Source organism: Panthera onca, chromosome D3, assembly GCF_046562875.1.
Source record: "Panthera onca isolate mPanOnc1 chromosome D3, mPanOnc1 haplotype 2, whole genome shotgun sequence".
NCBI classification, from domain to species: Eukaryota; Metazoa; Chordata; class Mammalia; order Carnivora; family Felidae; genus Panthera; species Panthera onca.
The window spans coordinates 55611532-55630486 of record NC_138350.1 but is presented as its reverse complement, the minus strand read 5'-3'; the positions used below and the strand labels follow the sequence as shown (position 1 = coordinate 55630486).

At 38.4% G+C, this 18955-nt stretch overlaps 1 protein-coding gene across 5 annotated transcripts in view; it reads right to left on the bottom strand.

Annotated features, from left to right (window-relative positions):
- The window catches only part of MAPRE2 (microtubule associated protein RP/EB family member 2), a 159469-nt gene that overhangs the window by 35524 nt on the left and 104990 nt on the right, over positions 1-18955 (bottom strand). For all 5 annotated transcript variants that reach the window (XM_060613610.3, XM_060613608.3, XM_081790806.1 and 2 more), the window contains 2 exons: positions 5236-5381; positions 1359-1572 (listed from right to left, as the gene is read on the bottom strand). In XM_060613610.3, coding sequence (XP_060469593.1) covers positions 1359-1572; positions 5236-5381 — 360 coding nt within the window. The remainder of the gene's footprint in view (positions 1-1358; positions 1573-5235; positions 5382-18955) is intronic.

Below are 18955 nucleotides of genomic sequence, written 5' to 3'. Positions count from 1 at the left end.
CTTTCCTAGTTTTTTCCCTGATGTTTGTATCTTTTTCTTAGCTTCCTCTTTTTCCTCTTACTCCTTATTCCTTAGCTTATTTTATATAATTTCATTCATTCTATGGCTTCAGAGCTAGACTTTTATGCTGTCTTAATTTCCTTCCTCCAATTCCTCTCCCCATTCTGGGTGCCATCATTGCACCGAGTGACCCCTAAGGTGAGAAATTCAATGGGCTCGTCCAGGCCTCATTTTACTGGACTCCCTTCCACAGGTTCAGACATTGTTGGCCACTGTGTTCCTTTCCTTCTGCTTCTTTGACATGTTATTCCATCACTTCCTTTAATCTTTCTGGCACCTTCCCTGATTCTTGTGCGAACCCTTGCTTTTCTGTCCAAACATTAAATGTTACAGTTCTTCATGTCAGTCTCTCCTCTTCCAACTGAGAGCTCACTTCCGGCTTCAATTACATGAACATATGGAAGACTCACAAATGTATACTGATAGTCTACACAACATGCTGGTGTTGTTTAGCATTAGTATTGTTATAACCATCTCCTATCCATTCTAATTGGAGGTTGGGCATAAATAGGGAATTTGTGTCATTTACAAAATTAATGTTATTGATTTAACAAGTGTGAACACTGGTTTTCAGAATGGAACAAATCGTTTTCTGACGATCTCACTGTTTAACTGTCTAGTACCACAACTGGTGTTTGTAACAATGACTGCAGTTTTACAAGAACACCCTCCTGCTTGATAAAGTCTGTGTTTTATGGAAGGATGTTTGTAGTTTTAAAAGGTTTTTATCCACAAAGTTTAACAAATTTTAAAGTTCTAGGTATTCAACCTCAATGACTTCACTTTTGGACCAAGCTATACAAAGGAGGTCTTGCTGAATATTATCACGTAAATATTGGCACTGACCATACAGGAAATAGGATGCATATTTCAATGACTTTTCTTTGAAGGATGTAGAGGATTATTCACATTTAAAAGCAAAATTGGTTCATATTCTGGTTTGTATGACCAGTAATTAGGTAGTAAAAATACTTCAGCTGAAATCTAAGCAGACTTGACATATTTCAGAAAAACGTACCAAGAAAATGAAACCTATCCCTGGAGTATTATTTTAACATATAGCTTCAATGATACAAAGTGAGTAACTCTGCCTTTTTAAGAGATTAAATCGTGATCATTAGACTTATTACAGATAAGGCCCTGCTATGAAGATAAATGTGGTCAAATAGACGACAATAAAAATCATCCAGAGGCCTAAAGAGATTGACTGCTGGGAAGAATCAAACACAAGAAAGCACACAAGAGCCTGAGCCACTTCCCAAAATGCAAGCAACTATACGATTTCACTGTTCCCATACCTGCGGTGGGGGAGTTTGCGTGATGAGACTTTTTTGGCAGGTTGAAGATCTGTTCGCCAGGGTCGGGGGGAGGGATCGCATCTTGCCCTTGCCGTGCTTCTACAGGATCATACTCCTTCCCATCGTAGTTAGCATCATAGAATTTCTTAAACCATTGAATGAAATCCAGGTTGTCCTGGAAACGCCCCTTCACCAGCTTCTCCACTGGGATCACCTGCAATATAAAATCGCCATGTGAGTCGTGAACCCGTTTATGAGTATTTGGCACAACTGAAGCATTTCCTATAAACTATCTTCTAGGGGTCAGGGATTATTTACTGGTCTCCCCCTCAGCTTCTTGGCCAGCTGTATTCTAGAATTCACCTATTTTTTTTTTTTTCATCATATGCAAGCAAAATTAAAATAAAATGCTGTAGGTGTTCTTCTGAATTATTTCACACCTCTGAACAAATGAGATGAAACAAAAAGTACCTTAGCTGTCAAGAGGGGCTGATTCTCTTCAGAATGTATTTGATTACACAAGCATCTCCATGCAAAAATGGGCCTGGGATGTTGTGCTAGTTCAAGATTGATGAGTTTTCCATATTTCTTTTTTAAAAAATGTTTATTTGTTTATTCTTAGAGAGATCGGGCCAGCAGGGAAGGGGCAGAGAGGGAAAGGAAGAGAAAATTCCAAGCAGACTCTGCACTGTCAGTGCAGAGCCTGATACAGAGCTCGAACCCACGAACCATGACATCATGACCTGAGCAGAAACCAAGAGTCAGACATTTAACTGACTGAGCCACCCAGGTGCCCCTTCAGTATTTCTTTCTAACACCTGCTTCTGCTGTGCTGGAATAAACTCCTTCCTGTAAGGATTATAGCTACCAGAGGGTGTGAATGAATAAGACTCAAATCAATCCAAACATACACATATCTAACGGTCTGTAGGAAGCAAAACAAATTTTCCTGTTTTGTTTGTTTACAATGTAGAGAGACAAGCATTATAAACAACTACAAATACAGGGCCTAGGAGTTCACAGGCTGCACAGAAACACGGCTAATGTCCACGGGAGTGAACAGGGACAGAAATGGGGTCTGACTAGGGGAGGCACCGAAGGCATTCTGGAGGAGGAGGTACTCTGTATTCACCTCCACTTCTGAGACAAATCTCAGCTTTTCATAGAGTAACCCTTTCTACTGGCATCCTAGACAGCCAATAGGTACCCCCCCCCCTTTAGAGGTCACACGAGAACTTTCAGAATTGTGACAGGAAGAAATGTGGGGTGACTCATTAGCTTTACTTCAGTGGGCAGCTCTTTTTGAAGGAAAACGGAAAAGGACTTAGTTATGCAAACTGTGCCATTACCAGATTCTGACTTCCTCATCTTTGAGTCGGAATCCTAGCTGAATGTAGGCCATGGGAGTTACAAAGCTAGGGAGTGAGTCAGATGATGTGCACACAATTCAGACACAAACCTAGGGTTGAAAGGGCACAGCTTCACTGACTAATATGAGCAGAAGCCATATAAATTAAACTTTCAGTAAGGCTTTGCCATCTCTGGAACCAGATACCCCTGATACCCTAAAATGGATCATCAGAACCACTTAAAAAATAGAGAACAACCTCTATCAATGACCACTTGAAGAAAATACACCAACTGAAGCATTTTAGGCAAGCCATTAAACTAAATCATTAGCAGTACATTTTTAAAATGTTTTTTAATATGTTTTTTATTTTAAAGTTTTATTTATTTGACAGAGTGCACGTGCACAGGAGAAAGTCAGGGAGGGGCAAACAGAAAAAGAGAATCCTAAGCAGGTTCTGAGCTGTCAGCATGGATCCTGACATGGGGCTTGATTCCCATGACCCTGGGATCATTACCTGAACCGAAATCAAGAGTCGGACGTTCAACTGACTGAGCCACCCAGGTGTCCCAGCAGTAAGTACATTTTTTAAAAATATTTTTGATAAAGCTAAAATTGAAACGAACTCAAGAATAGAGCAAAATAAAGAGAAACAAACTTTGGGAGGAGACTACATTTTTCATGAAGACTCTTCCCAAATTTCACTGAAGTCCACCCTTTTGTGAAGACTCTTCCAGGGAGGGAGACTTGGGTGTGGATCTCTCTCTCTTCCCAAATTTCACTGAAGTCCACCCACAGGGAAGAATTCCTTCCACACATGCACTTAATATTTGACTTTTTGTTTTATTAAATATTTTCATGTCTTCATATGTATAACTTTTGCTTATGCTGATACTGATTTTTAAGTGCCTTCCTAGAGCATAAGGCCCTTTAATTAACATGCCACTTTCTTTTGTTTTCTGCCAAACATGAAAATTTAGAAACAGTTTTAGATGATGGTGCTACATTAACCACTGACAGTAAGCACTTACTTCTGTTAATTACACATTTCCCATCAAAATCAAAGTTTTGGGGCCTAAGCTCAAAATCTGGGGTGGCAAGCAAATCTTTACACAGATGCTGTCCTGCTCTGACAAACACACACAGGGACCACTGTCTATCCAAACAAGGATCCTTGGGGGAATCATAGCATATTACGTTAGAGAGGCCAACAAAGGTGATTGAGGCCAAGCTCCCTTCACTACAAGAATTTTATCCTAAACATTCTTCAACAGTGGCTCATCTCCTCTCTACGTATACACTTCCACGGACATATGGATGCCCCTAATCTGTTACGTAGCAAGTTATGAGTGGTTTTTTTCTTTTTGATCTAGAAGCATGTATAGAGAAAAGATACAGAAACGGATAGGGAAATAATGCTGTTAATAAGTAAGGAGAACCTATACAGCTCTGATTTCGAATATTACAGAAGGAGCTAACTGGAAATTAACCACAGCAAAGGACAAAGTTGAAAGGACTCCAAAAAGGCTGAACTGTTAAGGGGTTAATCTGAAATAAAAGTTCTGAGAAAACAAGAAGGCAAGATTTTAATATTTTGGTAAGACTGCTTTCATTTAGGAAGATAATAATTGCATTAAAATGCGTGCAGTTTAGCAAACTTTTCTCTTTTCCTTTAACCTGTCTCTTATAAAACACTATTTAAAATTTTCATTTCCATGTAGCCTACTTATTGCTACTATTGATGCAAAGTTATCTGTTCCTCCCCTGCTGCTTTTTCTCTTTCCCCTTACTCAAAATTCATTTCTTCCCAAACCTATTCCCTATAAGATATACAGCCATGGTAAAGAATATGGATTAAATATGTATTTGAGTAACAGGAACCATGCAGAGACTGAGTGGACTTCAGTGACAGTCCTTTATGGGAGAAGAAAGGACTCTAGTCTACTTCATTTGTACCACACTGGGACAACATTCTAACATTTAAGGGGTGGGGGGAAGGCAGTTTATGGAGACGGAGAATTTGAGTGTATACACTATGCTCAACATTTTGATACACATTCCCTCACTTTCACATCATAACTATGGGAAAGGGGTTATGGTCTCACTTTATAAGTGGGTAACTCAAAGAATTCAAGTAACCTGCTCAAATCTTGGACATGGGATACAAACCCATGCCATTTCCACTGTAACCTGCCTTTTTTTTCCCCAAAGGAACAAAATACACAAAGAACCACAGTGGCATCTGTCAAACAAAAATTTCTCTCCTGCAATGTTAAAACAGAACAGCAACATTTGAACCTCTGTAATTACCTTTAGTGTTTAATATAATGGCTGTTAAGTTTAGAAATTTCCTTAAATAAGAGCCTCATACAAATATAGGAAGAGAGGGTTGATGCTTTATGCTAGGTACAGACCCCAAACTATTTTGACCATATTAAGGAATACGCCTTCGGATTTTTGCATTTTGGCACAAAAACCAATTTTTAGGAAAGATCACGCATTTTATGGAGGTAGAAGTTAGTTTCCTACCTTATCAACATTCATTCGCTTAAACGATGCTTGCAGAAGTTTAAAATTGTGAATATATTCATGCTCCAACTTTGCTTGAAATTTTACTTTCTTCAAACTAATGCAGCCTGGAAAGAGCATGTCCATGAACTGGCAATAGGCAGCCCCTGGAAAGAAAGGAGAAAAAGGCTGATGTAAGTCTGACTGTTCCCAGGTGTGACTGAGGATTGTTAGGCAGGAAGGAGCCCCCCCTCCCCCCCCAGCTGTGTGCTCCTCTCCCCCATGTGCTTACACATCCTTATTCGATTGGGCTGGGAGCCAGAGAGGGAAGGGACCATGCCTCCCTCCCACCACTTTTCCCATTCCTAACCACTGTGACAGTGATGCTGTGTTCACCAGAGCATCCCCACATTCCACAATGAACAGAAATACTTTTTAAGAAAATGTTTATTTATTTCGAGAGAGAGAGTGGTGAGAGTGAGTGGGGCGGGGGGCGGAGGGAGCAACCTAAGCAGGCTTCATGCTGCCAGTACAGAGCCCGATGCAGGGCTCGAACTCACCAACTATGAGATCATGCCCTGAGCTGAAACCAAGAGTCTAATGCTTAAGCAACTGAGCCACCTAGGCACCCCAATACTTCTTGAGAGAGAGAGAGAGAGAGAGAGAGCGAGCGAGAGAGAGAGAGCGCGAGTGTGCATGTGCGCACCAGTCAGGGATGGGGAAAGGGAGAGAGAGAATCTTAAGCAGTCTCCACACCCAGCAGAGAAAGAGGCGGGGCTTGATCTCAAAACCCTGGGATCATGTCCTAAGCCAAAATCAAGAGCTGGAAGCTTAATCCACTGGGCCACCCAGGCGCCCCCAGAGATATTTTAATGCCAAGGAACTCAGGATAAGAATAACTCTTCTTAGCTTCTATCAGAAAAAAAGGAACATTTTCTTCCCTCTAGATGTTACCTGTTCCAAGTCATCAAAATACACAGATCTGAGAGAAAAACAGAAAGTTTAAACACAAGAAGACTACAAAATTTCTCATGAAATGCATAGCTCAAAAAATAAATATGCAAATACAAATATGCCCAAGCTTGTTTTTTTTTTTTTTAATTTTTAATTTTTTTTAACGTTTATTCATCTTTGAGAGACAGAGAAAGAGCATGAGCTGGGAAGGGGCAGAGAGGGAGACACAGAATCCGAAGCAGGCTCCAGGCTCCGGGCTGTTAGCACAGAGCCTGACACGGGGCTCAAACCCATGAACTGCGAGATCTGACCTGAGCCGAAGTCAGACGCTCAACCGACTGAGCCACCCGCGTGCCCTTGCCCAAGCTGTTTCATATCCATCTTGCAAAATGACTTAGGTTAAACTGGATAACTAAACCACCTAATACCCAAAACAGTTGTATACCAATTTAATTCCAGTCTAGAGCAATGGGGTCCTATATTAACATGAAGGATGAAGACAAGGAGACTCTGAAACTTACAGAAGTTCAGAGTCATGCTGTTTATGACTGAGAAATAAAAATAACAGAAATGTTCAATGAGTCCCCTGAGGAAATGGTCAGAGAAAAAAAGATTAAGTCTTTCATATGTATTTTTTTAATGAAGAACTCTTACATCATGACAATTTCCACTAGAAAATCCCAGCAAGATCATGTTTACGGATTCATATCTTCTTAATAGTTAAGGCCGCAGGCATTTAGAAAAGGAAATTCAAAGCCCGAAGGAGAAACAGTAATTGAGTGGCAAGAATGGGAACAAGATGCCATTTCTGTGTTTTGTTGTGTTTTTTTTTTCCTTCTTCAGATCTCTTGGTCTGTTTCTATAATGTGCCCGTGTTGGCCTTTCTGGAACATGAAGGAATTCCCCTCATCTTCTGGTATCAAGGTTTCTGTGAGAAGCTCTTTACTGTATTTGGGTGATTTACCTTTACATGGGAAGAAGCTAAATGATCTCTTATGTCACACAGATGTTGAGCATCCTTTACTGAGATAGGAATCTGAGAGAGAGAGAGAGAGAGAGAGAGAGAACAAAGTATCCGGGATCTAAGGGCTGCCCCAACAGGAAGTGGTGAGGTAATTCCTTATTCAGAGGTAATACTATAAAATCATGAAATACAGGCTGCGGTAAAAAAAAAACCACCTCCAGAATCTTTGCATCTATGAAGTTTCTCCTTAGATGACCACACCCTGAGCGCAAACTAGTAATATTCCCACTCAAGCAGATGGGTTCTCTTAAAAACTAAGTAAAACAAACCCCAACAAAAACCACTGAGGAGGTAAGAGAAACATCATGATCTTGGGGGGCATTCTTATAGCCGTAATTATTCAGGTCTCCCTTTTCAAGTACCACCAGATGGAACAAATTCCAGTAGACGTTCGAACACTATTTTTACCAGAGATGGAGATGTCTATAAATACAACTGTCTCATCACCTGCTTTTTGTAGAGTTATTTTTCTCTAGCATTTAGCATAAAATGTACTTATGAAGATCCAGATACTTCTGCATTCTTACAAGCCAACCAACCAACTCCCTCACTTCCAAAATTTCCAAAGTACTAACAGCTTTTGGATAAAAAGCAAACTTGAATTCAGAGAGGGGGAAAAAGGAAAAGTCATCTCCAGTTCATATAAAGAGAACCACTTTAATGACCTGGTATATACCACTTATTAATTAGTTAATTAATTAATTTAATTTTAACAGACTGATCCCCTTCTGGGTCACGTTTAATACTTTCTGACATTTTTAATGGCTGATTTTTATATCATGCTAAGCGACTTTCCCAAACCAAGATTAGATATTCACATACATTTTCTTCAAGTATTTTGTGGTCTCAAGTTTTACATTTACATCCTGAATTCATGCAGAATTTATTTTGGTCTAGGACATAAAGGATGGCTCTAATTTTAGTTACTCCAAATGTTGGTGGGAATCTGTCATTTTTGGCATCCCAACACTTGGGCACCTTCCTGTCTGGTTGATGCTACAGTGCCCTACCTCCCATCCCAGTATGGACAGGGGGCAAATATCCTTTTCCCCATCCCCAGCAGTCAAGATGCAGGCCTGTGACCTGGGCTATGCCTGGGTCTCAGAGTCTTGACAGTGACCGAAATACACAGGGGATACTAGAATTTAATCATGGTAGCACTGGTGGGATCTAGAGTCCTGGGACAGCAACACAGTGGCATCCTAGTCCAGTAGCACAAGGGAGGCTCTCTTTCCAGCTTTGGCTTGGTTTCCCGTGGTCTCTGAGGTACTAAATATCTTTCCTATAAGTTTGTCTCTGCTTAAGCTTGCCAGGATTATTTTCTGCTATTTTCTTTTCTTTTTTTGGCAGCGGGGGGGGGGGGGGGGGGGGGGAGGAGGAGGGTTTGTGAGTGCAGCTTTTTGTTTTATTTTTATTTAAATTCAAGTTAGATAACACACAGTGTAGTCTTGGCTTCAGGAGTAGAATCCAGAGATTCATCTCTTACATATGACACCCAGTGCTCATCCTGAAAAGTACCCTCCTTAATGCCCCTCACCCATTTAACCCATTCCCGACTAGCAACCCTCATTTTCTGCTATTTTCAACCACAAATCTCAAATGTTAAAGTAACCTAGGTGTTGATCATCATCATTTCATAAATAATTTATGTTTTTCCGAGGAAAAGCATTATCTTTACTATATTGCTTTCCTAATACAGGCATTCAGGTCTCTTTCCAGACTTAAAATAATTTTGGTCTGTCCCAGGGATAGCTCATACTCTTTGCTAATTAAATGCTACAATATGTGTTATTTTTTATAGAATAATTTCCCTTTTCTCAAAATCGTCTTAAACTTTATCATGCATTTATTCTATTTTTGTATTTGTCATTCATGGCATACAGAAAATAAATTTTCTTTGAAAATTAGTCATTTGCTAAGTAAGAGCTCTATTGAGATATAACTCATCTATCATAAAATTCAACCTTTTAAAAGTACAGTTGATCCTTGAGCAACATGGGGGTTATGGGCACTGACCCTCCTGCACAGTTGAAAATCTTCATGTAACTTTTGACTCCCCCAAATCCAAACTACAAATAGCCTACTATTGACCAGAAGACTTAATAATAACAGTTGACACCTTCTGTAGGTTATGTTTTCTATCCAATTACTACGTTTTTATAATAAAGCTAGAGAAAATGTTAGGAAAATCCTAAGGAAAAAAATACATTTAGAAAATGTACTGTAGTGGGGCGCCTGAGTGGCTCAGTCGGTTAAGCGTCCGACTACGGCTCAGGTCATGGTCTCACGATCCGTGAGTCCCAGCCCTGCATCCGGCTCTGTGCTGACAGCTCAGAGCCTGGAGCCTGTTCCGGATTCTGTCTCCCCTTCTCTCTGCCCTTCCCCTGCTCACACTCTGTCTCTCTCAAAAATAAACAAACATTAAAAAAAAATTAAATAGAAAATGTACAGTATTTATCTAAAAAAAAAAAACCACACATGTAAATGGATTGATACAGTTCAAATCTGTGTTGTTCAAGGGTCAATTGTAAACAAATTCTGTGCCTCTGAAGATACAGAATCGTGTATCCACCACTACTATCTAATTCCAGAAGATTTTCATTATCACCAAAATGAACTCCATACCTGTTAGCAGCCACTCTCTCCCTTCCTGTCCGCCCGGATCCTGATAACCAATCACTGATCTATTTTGTCTCTACGGATCTGCCTATTGTGGATATTTCGTATAAATGAATCAAAATATGTAACCTTTGTGTCTGGTTTACCTTAGCAAAATCCTTTCAAGGTTTATCCGTGTTGTGGCGTGTACCGGAAGTGCATATTCTGTTCTGTGGCTTAATAACATTCGATTGTAGGTATATGCTACATTTTATTGATTTACTCATCAGTTGGCGAACATTTGGGTTTTCCCTTTTGGGCTATTAGGAGCAATGCTACTATGAACTCTCATGTACAAGATTTTGTGTGGACTTAAGTTTTCAATTCTCTTGGGATATGGTACACCTCTGTTTAACATGTGAGGAACTGTCACATGGCTTCCTATTTTACATTCCCACCAGCAACACACCAGGATACTAATTCCTCCACATCTGCACTAACACTGTCTTTTTGATTCTAGTCATTCTAATAGGTGTAAATTTTGATTTAATTTCCCTAAACACTAATAATATTAAACATCTTTTTCATATGCCTTTTGGCCTTTTATATATCTTCTTTGGAGAAATGTTTATGCAAATCCTTTGCCAATTTTTAAATTGGGTGATTTTTCCTTTTATTGGGAAGGTGAAAAATCTCCATTTTAGATACAAGTCTCTTATCAGATACCTAATTTGCAAACACTTTCTCCTGTCTGTGGATTGCCTTTTTACTTTCTTAATGGCATCCTTTGAAGCACACACATTTTTACTTTTGATGAAGCACAATTACTTTCTTTCATCACTTGTATTTTTGTCATTTCTAACAAACCACTGCCTGCCTAATCCAATATCGTAAGGATTTATACCTACATTTTCTTGTAAAAGTGGTATAGCTTTAATTCATACACTTAGGTCAATGGTCCATTTTGAATTATTTCTTATATATGGTGTAAAGTTTGGGTCTTTGTTATTTTGCATGTAACTATTCAGTTGGGGCACCACTGTTGAAAAGACTATCCTTTCCATTTAATTGTCTTGGCACTCTTGCTGAAAATCAATTGCTATCAATGGCATAGTTTACTATTTCTGGAGTCTCATTTTTATACTTGTGCAGTAACAGTCTTGATTACTCTCTCTCTACTGCACTAACTTTGTGCAGTAACATTCTTGATTACTGTAGCTTTGTAGTCAATTCTGAAATGAAAAGTAGAAGTCCTCCAACTTTGTTTTTCCTTTCCAAACAGGTATTCTGGTTCCCTTGCATTTCCATATTAGTTTTAAGATCAGCTTGTCAATTTCTGATAGGGAGTGGATGATAGAGGCTTGGAAAGTACTGCCATTGTAACAATAGTAAGTCTAACCCATGAACATGGGATGTCTTTAATAATGTTTTAAAGTTTTCAGTATATAAGCCTTCCACTTAAAAATTTTTATTTTCTTCAATTCTACTATAAGTTGAATGGTATTCTTAATTCTATTTTTGGATTGTTCATTGTTAATGCATAGAAATATAATTGATTTTTGGATATTATCTTGTATATCCTACAATCTTGCTTAACTCATTTCAGTTATAATAGTTTTTTCTTGGCACTTAGGATTTCTTTGCATACAAGATCATGACATCTGTAAATAGAGATCATTTTACTATTTCCTTTCCAATGTGAATGCTTATTTTTCTTGTCCAAATGCCATGGCTCGAACCTTTAGTAGTATGTTAAATAGAAGAGCTGCCAATGTACATCCTTGTCTGGTCGTAGTGGGGGGAAAGCATCTAGCTTTTCACCACTAAGTATGATGTTAGCTTCAAGTTTCTCATTATCAGAGGAAGTTGCCTTTTTCCTCCCAATGTTTATGTATTTTTGAGAGAAAGAGCATGGGGGGAGTGGCACAGAGAGAAAGGGAGACACAGAATCCAAAGCAGGCTCCAGGCTCTGAGCTATCAGCACAGAACCTGACGTGGTGCTTGAACCCATGAACCGTGAGATCACGACCTGAGCCGAAGTGAGATGCTTAACCAACTGAGCCATGCAGGTGCCCCAGGGGAAGTTGCCTTCTATTACTTATCTTTTTAACATAAAAAGGTGTTGAATTTTGTCAAATGCTTTTTTTCTGCAATTATCACATGGCTTTTGTCCTTTATTCTATTAAATGGTGTACTATACTGGTTTCTTTAATCCCATTTGATCTAACCTTGTATTAATTCCATTTGATCATGGCATATAATCCTCTCTATATGTTGCCAGATTCATGTTGCTAGTATTTTGTTGAAAAATTGTGTCTATATTCATAAGAGATATTGATCTATAGTTTTCTTGTGATATCTTTGGTTTTGGTTGATACTGACCTCACAAATAAGTTCGAAAGTATTTCTTCCTCTTATTTTTTGAAAGAATTAGTGGAGGGTTGGTGTTTTTTTCTTTCTTTGTTTAAACATTTGGTAGATTTCACCATTGAAGTTATCTGAGCTCAGGGTTTTCTTTCTGGAATTGTTTACAAATTACCAATCACATCTCTTATTATATAGATCTATTAAGAATTTCTATTTTATCTTAGGTTTCAGTAGTTATGTCTTTCTAGGTTTTTATCCACTTTACCTAGGCTATTTGGTTTTTAAATATTCATTTCCTAACTTATGAGTTCTAATAAATTTTCAGTTGTTTCTCTTTAGTTTTCTAGGGAGAAATAAAGTGATACATTTTTGTACTGTATTTTTGTGTATGTATATATATATATACGTTTATTACATACTTTTTCTTTAACAAGAGTATCTCATGTCCTTCCTCTAAGTCAGTTATTGACCACTGATTTCTGATCCTAAGGAAGTATTTTTCTGAGTTTTACCAAGAGTTGTTATCAGGAAGGGATCCTGAGTTTTACCAACTACCTTTTTAGCAATCATGGAGACAATAAAAAAGTTTTTCTCCTTTGATCTATTAACTGATCAATAACGTTCATGGATTTCTTAATGTTGAATCATCTTTATATCCTTAGACTTAAGTCCTACTTCGTGGATTTACAAAGTTTTTATTACAGTGCGGGTTTAGATTCACAAATACTTTATGATTTTTGCCCCTATACTTGTGAGGCTGTCTGCAACTTTGTGTGCTTTTGTCCTGGTTCTGATTATTCTTTTAAGTTAAAAAATACATTGGGGAAATTTTCATAATTTTGGGAGTCTAAAAGCTTGTGCACATAAAAAAAAAAGGCTTTGATTAGATTGCTCATGGCACAGTTTGCTAGCTGTATACCCTCAGTTTTTTTCTTCTCTATGCTTTCAGAACCATGTAAGTATCAAACAGGTGGAGTAATTTTTCTCCAACAGGCAATGTGGAAAGAATAGATAATATTAGCATTTCAGGTAATTTCAGGTACATTATGTGATCATTTAAGGTATTCTATCATAGGTCAGATTTTCTAGAGTCAAAGGAACCCCTGAAAATTTTTAAGAAATATCTTATTGACCTTGGGGAGCTATACTTAAGATTTGTTGTCATTGCTCCTGGGTATGTCCACTATGGGTATTTTCAACTTCCAGTTCCCCAAATCTCTACTGCACAAGACACATTATGAAAAGGATACTTTGAAATTAATTGTTGCTAAGAACATGGTTAAGGGTGCTTACTGGGGCAAAAAACTATAATCATGGCGTAACTTGAATAAGGCTGTTGTATTCTCTTTTCTATCAAAGGCTAACCCCTCCAGCTGTGCTGTAGATCCCATCTCTGCTCATCCTCTCATTGAGGTCATGGACTCCAGCTACTCTCAGTCTCTCAGAAATTGCAATGCGCCAATATCATCTGACTTTGACAAAATAAAAACCTTTCTTAATTTCACGTAATCCTTTAGCTACTATATCATTTGTCTCCTCCTATTCACAACAAAACTTGACAAAGTTGTCCTTATTTCCATTGTTTACCATTCAAACCAATCCTAGTGTCTTCCAATCTTACCAAGTTCCAGTTAAGGTCATCAATAGCTTCTCTGTTACCAAAACTAACAGTCTTTCTTCATCCAACTCAACACCTCTGAATACTGTCTGTCTTGTTGCCCATCCCTTCTTGAAATTCTGTATTTTCCTCCTTAGACAGAATGGGTATCAAAGGACTGATCAATTCAGCAATCATTACTTTTGCCCTTTAAGTCTCAGCCAGCCACAAACCGGAATGCTCTTCATTGACAGGCATACAGATTTTTGGGCCATTTCCTTAACCTTGCAGTAACATGGCCTACATTTTGCACAGATCCCACTTCCATCAATTTACGCTAAGGTTGCCATTATTCAGAACACATACCACTCCTTACTAAGGAGACTAACATGTTTTCCTATGAAATCACTATGAACTCCTTCCCCACTCTATAGTGACCTATGACATGGCCTCTGTCTACCTCTCCCTTGTCTAACTTCCCCTTAGGAAGCTCCTTTCACACTGGCTTCCTTGCTGTTTCTGGAACACTTCAGGTCTGTTTCTGCATTATGACCTTTATATAGGCTGTTTCCTCTGGAACTTTACATTCTTCTTGCCATTCATATCAAGGCTTGGATGTCACCTACCAGGAAAGGCCCTCCCATCCTATCCCATCTGAAGGGACTCTCTTGTCACTCTTCATCACGTCACCCTGTTTTAGGTCTATTTTATTAATTTATATGTTACTCTGTGGCTTCCCTTCCCTTGCTGCAATAGAAGGTTCAAGAGAGCTTGCACTTTATCTGTCCAGGTCCCTTCTGTATCCCGAACCTTGATAGTGTGGCCTTTAATATCTGGTCAATGAATCAGTTTACCGATAGTAGCAGCTGAACCCCAACAAGGGCTAGTCGATGGTAAAATTCTAATGTTACCAAAGTCCCAAATAAGAGTACAAAAAGAGTTGCTACATATTTTAAGAACTCATTGGGGTAAAAATTAAGCAAAAAAGCAATCTAAACTAAGAACTACTCTGGAAACTAAGTGTGCAGAAAGGTGAAACATAAGCCTCCAAAGGCTAAATATAACACACTCTGGTAAAAAGCAATCCAAATTGTAGGATGTTGTGTTTAACAAGATCATGATGGGCCATGTTCTGAGACTGTGAACTCAAGGCACTAGTGCAGTTATGAGGGTCAAGTTCTGAAAATGAGGGAGTAATTAGAAAGTAAGGAAAATGTTCTGTCTTTGTGCCATGCTATGCCTGCACATGGTTCCAGTTGTTACAATCAAAAGTGACATAATGGAGCTAAAAAGTTTGGGGACAGGAATCCAAAATGAATAGGTGAGGCACTGTATAAAGGCAGAACTCAAAAATGAATACCTAACCCTCCAAAGATTCAAGGATGTACGATTTAAATCTATGTAATCATGAAAAGCATGAGAAGATAAATAATCTCATTTCTACCAGATTTAGTATTAGGGTATCAGGATAAACTGACATTTTTAAAAGGAAATGTTCAGACAACAAGAAAGGAAATGTTAATTTATAGATTATACCATGCCAAGAAATAAATGAAAATACCCATATTTATTTAAAATCTGTTAAAACATTCGTTATCAATTTTTACAGAGGTATTTTTATCATCACCATCCTATTTTACAGATTTGGGAACAAAGTTCAGAAAGTCATCCAGCTAATGAAAATAACAGAAGTGGAATTTATACTCTGATCTGAACTTCATTTTCTTAAATACTTCCTCTTCTCTATGCTGCTTCTAGGAAATTATAAGCAAAAATTCAAAGAAAATTTGGAAAATTTCTAGATTATAATTCTGTAAGAAGTCATAAAATGAACTGGAGAACATATGAACCTTTCAGACTGATGTCAGAGGTAGAGGGCCAGCTGTACCTTTCCTAGTTATAGAAGAATTTGGGCTGGACAGATAGTTCATTTACCTGTCCCTGTGTCATGATTTTATATTTTTTAGTACATATACACTCATAAGAACTTCGTTTTACATGTTTATGTAATGTATATACAAAAATGTAGATAAAATAGAATACATATACATTATTATCTCATAGCACTTTCCCTAGAAATGTGACCTTGTCTGCAGAGAAGACCTTCAGATATATTGGGTTTTGCCACAAAGAGCTACTCAAATTGCCCATCTGATGTTCTCACAGGCCAAAGAACTATTATATACAAATGTCTGTATCAGTGGATTCAATTTCAACTTTCCACCATCTTAGGTGGTACTGATGAAGGGTCAGAAGAAAGACAACCTTAATTTACCGGACACATCCACACAATTCTATCTGTCATTATAGGTAAGGGACTTCTAACAAAGCTGCTTCAATTAGGACCACAAAGTGGGCAGAGAAGGATAGAGAAATGAGCTGTTGGTCTTTAGATCTAAGCCTTAATCATCTTGAACAGACCATGACCAGGCATCACACCTTATAAAACAGCAGTAATCCCTGTCTGCAAGACATCAGGTTTGGATAGATCTCTAAGCTCTAAAGTTAAATGATTCTCCAATTCGGTCACCAACTTCTCTTTTAAGGGATACTTGATGTTTCTGCTAATTAGGAGACAACAATGCTTCATTATCATATGACTAAGTCTTGTCAGAGCTCTTGCTCCCAGCCATTGCCATCTTTTGTCATGGTTGCTGGAGGAGACACTAGGATATCACTGCGTCTGGGGTAATGCTCCCAGGGGCACACACAAACACACACCCCTTCTAGATGACAGTTCTTCCATGTATTTCTCCTTGAGCTCTTGACATTTATATTCTCAGCAACATAACTGTGTTCTGTCACCTTCAGTAGTTGAATTAAAGAGCTTTCACATTAGAATACTGTTTTTACACAATCATCACAGGATCATTCCGGCTCTATTTGAGCATTCGGCCCTGTCATTCCTTGAACATGGTCTGCAGAAGCATGGCTGTAACTAAAGCTCTCATCTCATGTTGAAGGCAGTATTCTATTCCCCTCTGGGAAATCAGAGCCTCATAACAAGGAAAGTGAGACTGCAAAATACAGGGTTACAGATTTCCAGCTCATCAGCAGAAATCTTCCTACCTACACAAAGACAAGTCTTGAGGAGCTTAATGGTAACTGAAAATAATGCTTTGAAACATTAACGTTTTAAAGGAATTAAAAATCCTCAAGTTAGGCTGCATTTTTCTAATCCAACAAAAGTACGATTACGTTAGTAGTAGCTTTGTTTTTGTTTTTATAGGAATCTCCCCCATTCCTGGCACGAACAGCTGCTTGATAACTTCAGTTACCACAGTATGATTTAACTCCCTTAGAGTGAACTTAGAGCACCGTCTATTTCACCAGCCCTGAGTCACAAGTGCAAAAAAATAAAGACCCAGAGGTTCAGAAATCTGCTTTCAACGGAGCTTGTTCTCTGGAATTCCCATGGTCCTCCACTGAGCTTCCCGCTTCTTCCCACTGTTTGGAGTGATGTCAAATTTTTATTCATATTTTAAATAAGTCCCAAAGACAAGTAACTTTTAAATGGATTCCATAAAGAGGAACAGGAGCGATAACCAGCAGGAAGATTTCAACTCCCACAGACACAGAGAAGGCTCACGTGAACTGTGCCGAGTGCTGAAAAGCACCCCATCCTTACCCTTCTCCACATACAGAGTAAGTTGTCTAAGGACATTTTCATCTCTTCTTTCACACAACAAGAAATACGCCAGCGATCGCTATTCAGGCAGATGGAGTTTTAAGAGCATCAGCAGATAGACTACAAGGCCTTGCCAAACCATGTGGCTGGGCTCTCATCTGATAGGTACACTCAGGTTTTTACTAATTTAGAGGATATAAAACTTTCTGAAGCATCTTGTGACTTCCAAATACTAAGTAACAGAAATGCCAAGTACCGCACAAGAAATATTGACGAAAATAATTATACAGCAAGAGATGAAGTATGCTTACTGTGGTGAGCATTTCATAATGTATGTAATTGTTGGTCACTATGTTGTAACCTGACACTAATATTGTAGAATACTTTATTTCAATAAAAATGGAAAATTACAATCTTGTAAGGCTGCAGCAAATTGCAGTTAAAGGTGTTAACATTCTTTGCTTACAGCCTGCCTTCAAGAAGCAAGAATACTTTTTAAAAGGTAATGTTACCTTTATACTGTACTTCTATTAAGAAAATTACAGAGCAATGTTGAAAGTGAGACCTGCTGTAGAGAAAAAACTGATCAGGTATTAAGATTAATGTACTAAGTTGATTTCAAAGTGCTTCTTCACCAAAAAAGCCATGGAAGAATAAAGATTTTATTTTTCAAAAGGACTGTCAATGTAGCAAAAATCTCCATGTGAAATAGTCCTTAAGATTTTATGTATCATTTTTTTTCAAAAAATTTAACATTTTTAATTTATTTTTGACAGACAGAGAGAGACAGAGCATGAGCCAGGGAGGGACAGAGAGAGAGGGAGACAGAGAATCCGAAGCAGGCTCCAGGCTCTGAGCTGTCAGCACAAAGCCCAACATGGGACTCCAACTCACGAGCCGTCAGATCATGACCTGTGCCGAAGTCAGGCCCTTTAACTGACTGAGCCACCCAGGCACCCCTACATATCATTATTTTTCAATAAAAGGTAAATTTTAGAGAAATAATTAGAGATTATAATGGATAGAAATGTACAATACACAGAAGAGAGCTGTTATTTTAAGGGCGGTATTTGTGAAATAATTGTTGCAGAAACTATTCTCTCAGTTGAAAATTAAAATGTGAAGAATGCTTAAGTATGACTGGACTATTTCTGGTTGCTTTTTTCAACTAAATGGTGATTACCCTGTAACTTGTCATCTTGTGTTTCAAAGTTTTTAGGAAAAAATACAAAATTTCAAATCTGCCTATTGATACAAAAAAAGATTCAGCCAAATAAAAGAATAAAGAAGTGGGAGATGAAGAATCATCTTCTTGATCTGAAATACTTTTCATTGCTAGTTGACAATCCAGTGCTGGGAACCTGGTTTCACTTCTAGTTTCCACTACCAGTGATTTCCTTTAGGGTGATGGACTCAAATTTTTACCAAAACAAGCTGTCTAACATACCCAGCTTCATACACAAAGATCTGACCTCTACATGGGAATCAAGAATGAGGGAAACAGAAGCACTTGGAGCACAGGCAGGCATGGTGTGCAGGACAAAAGGTCACTGGCTTCCAGGGAGTCTGATGC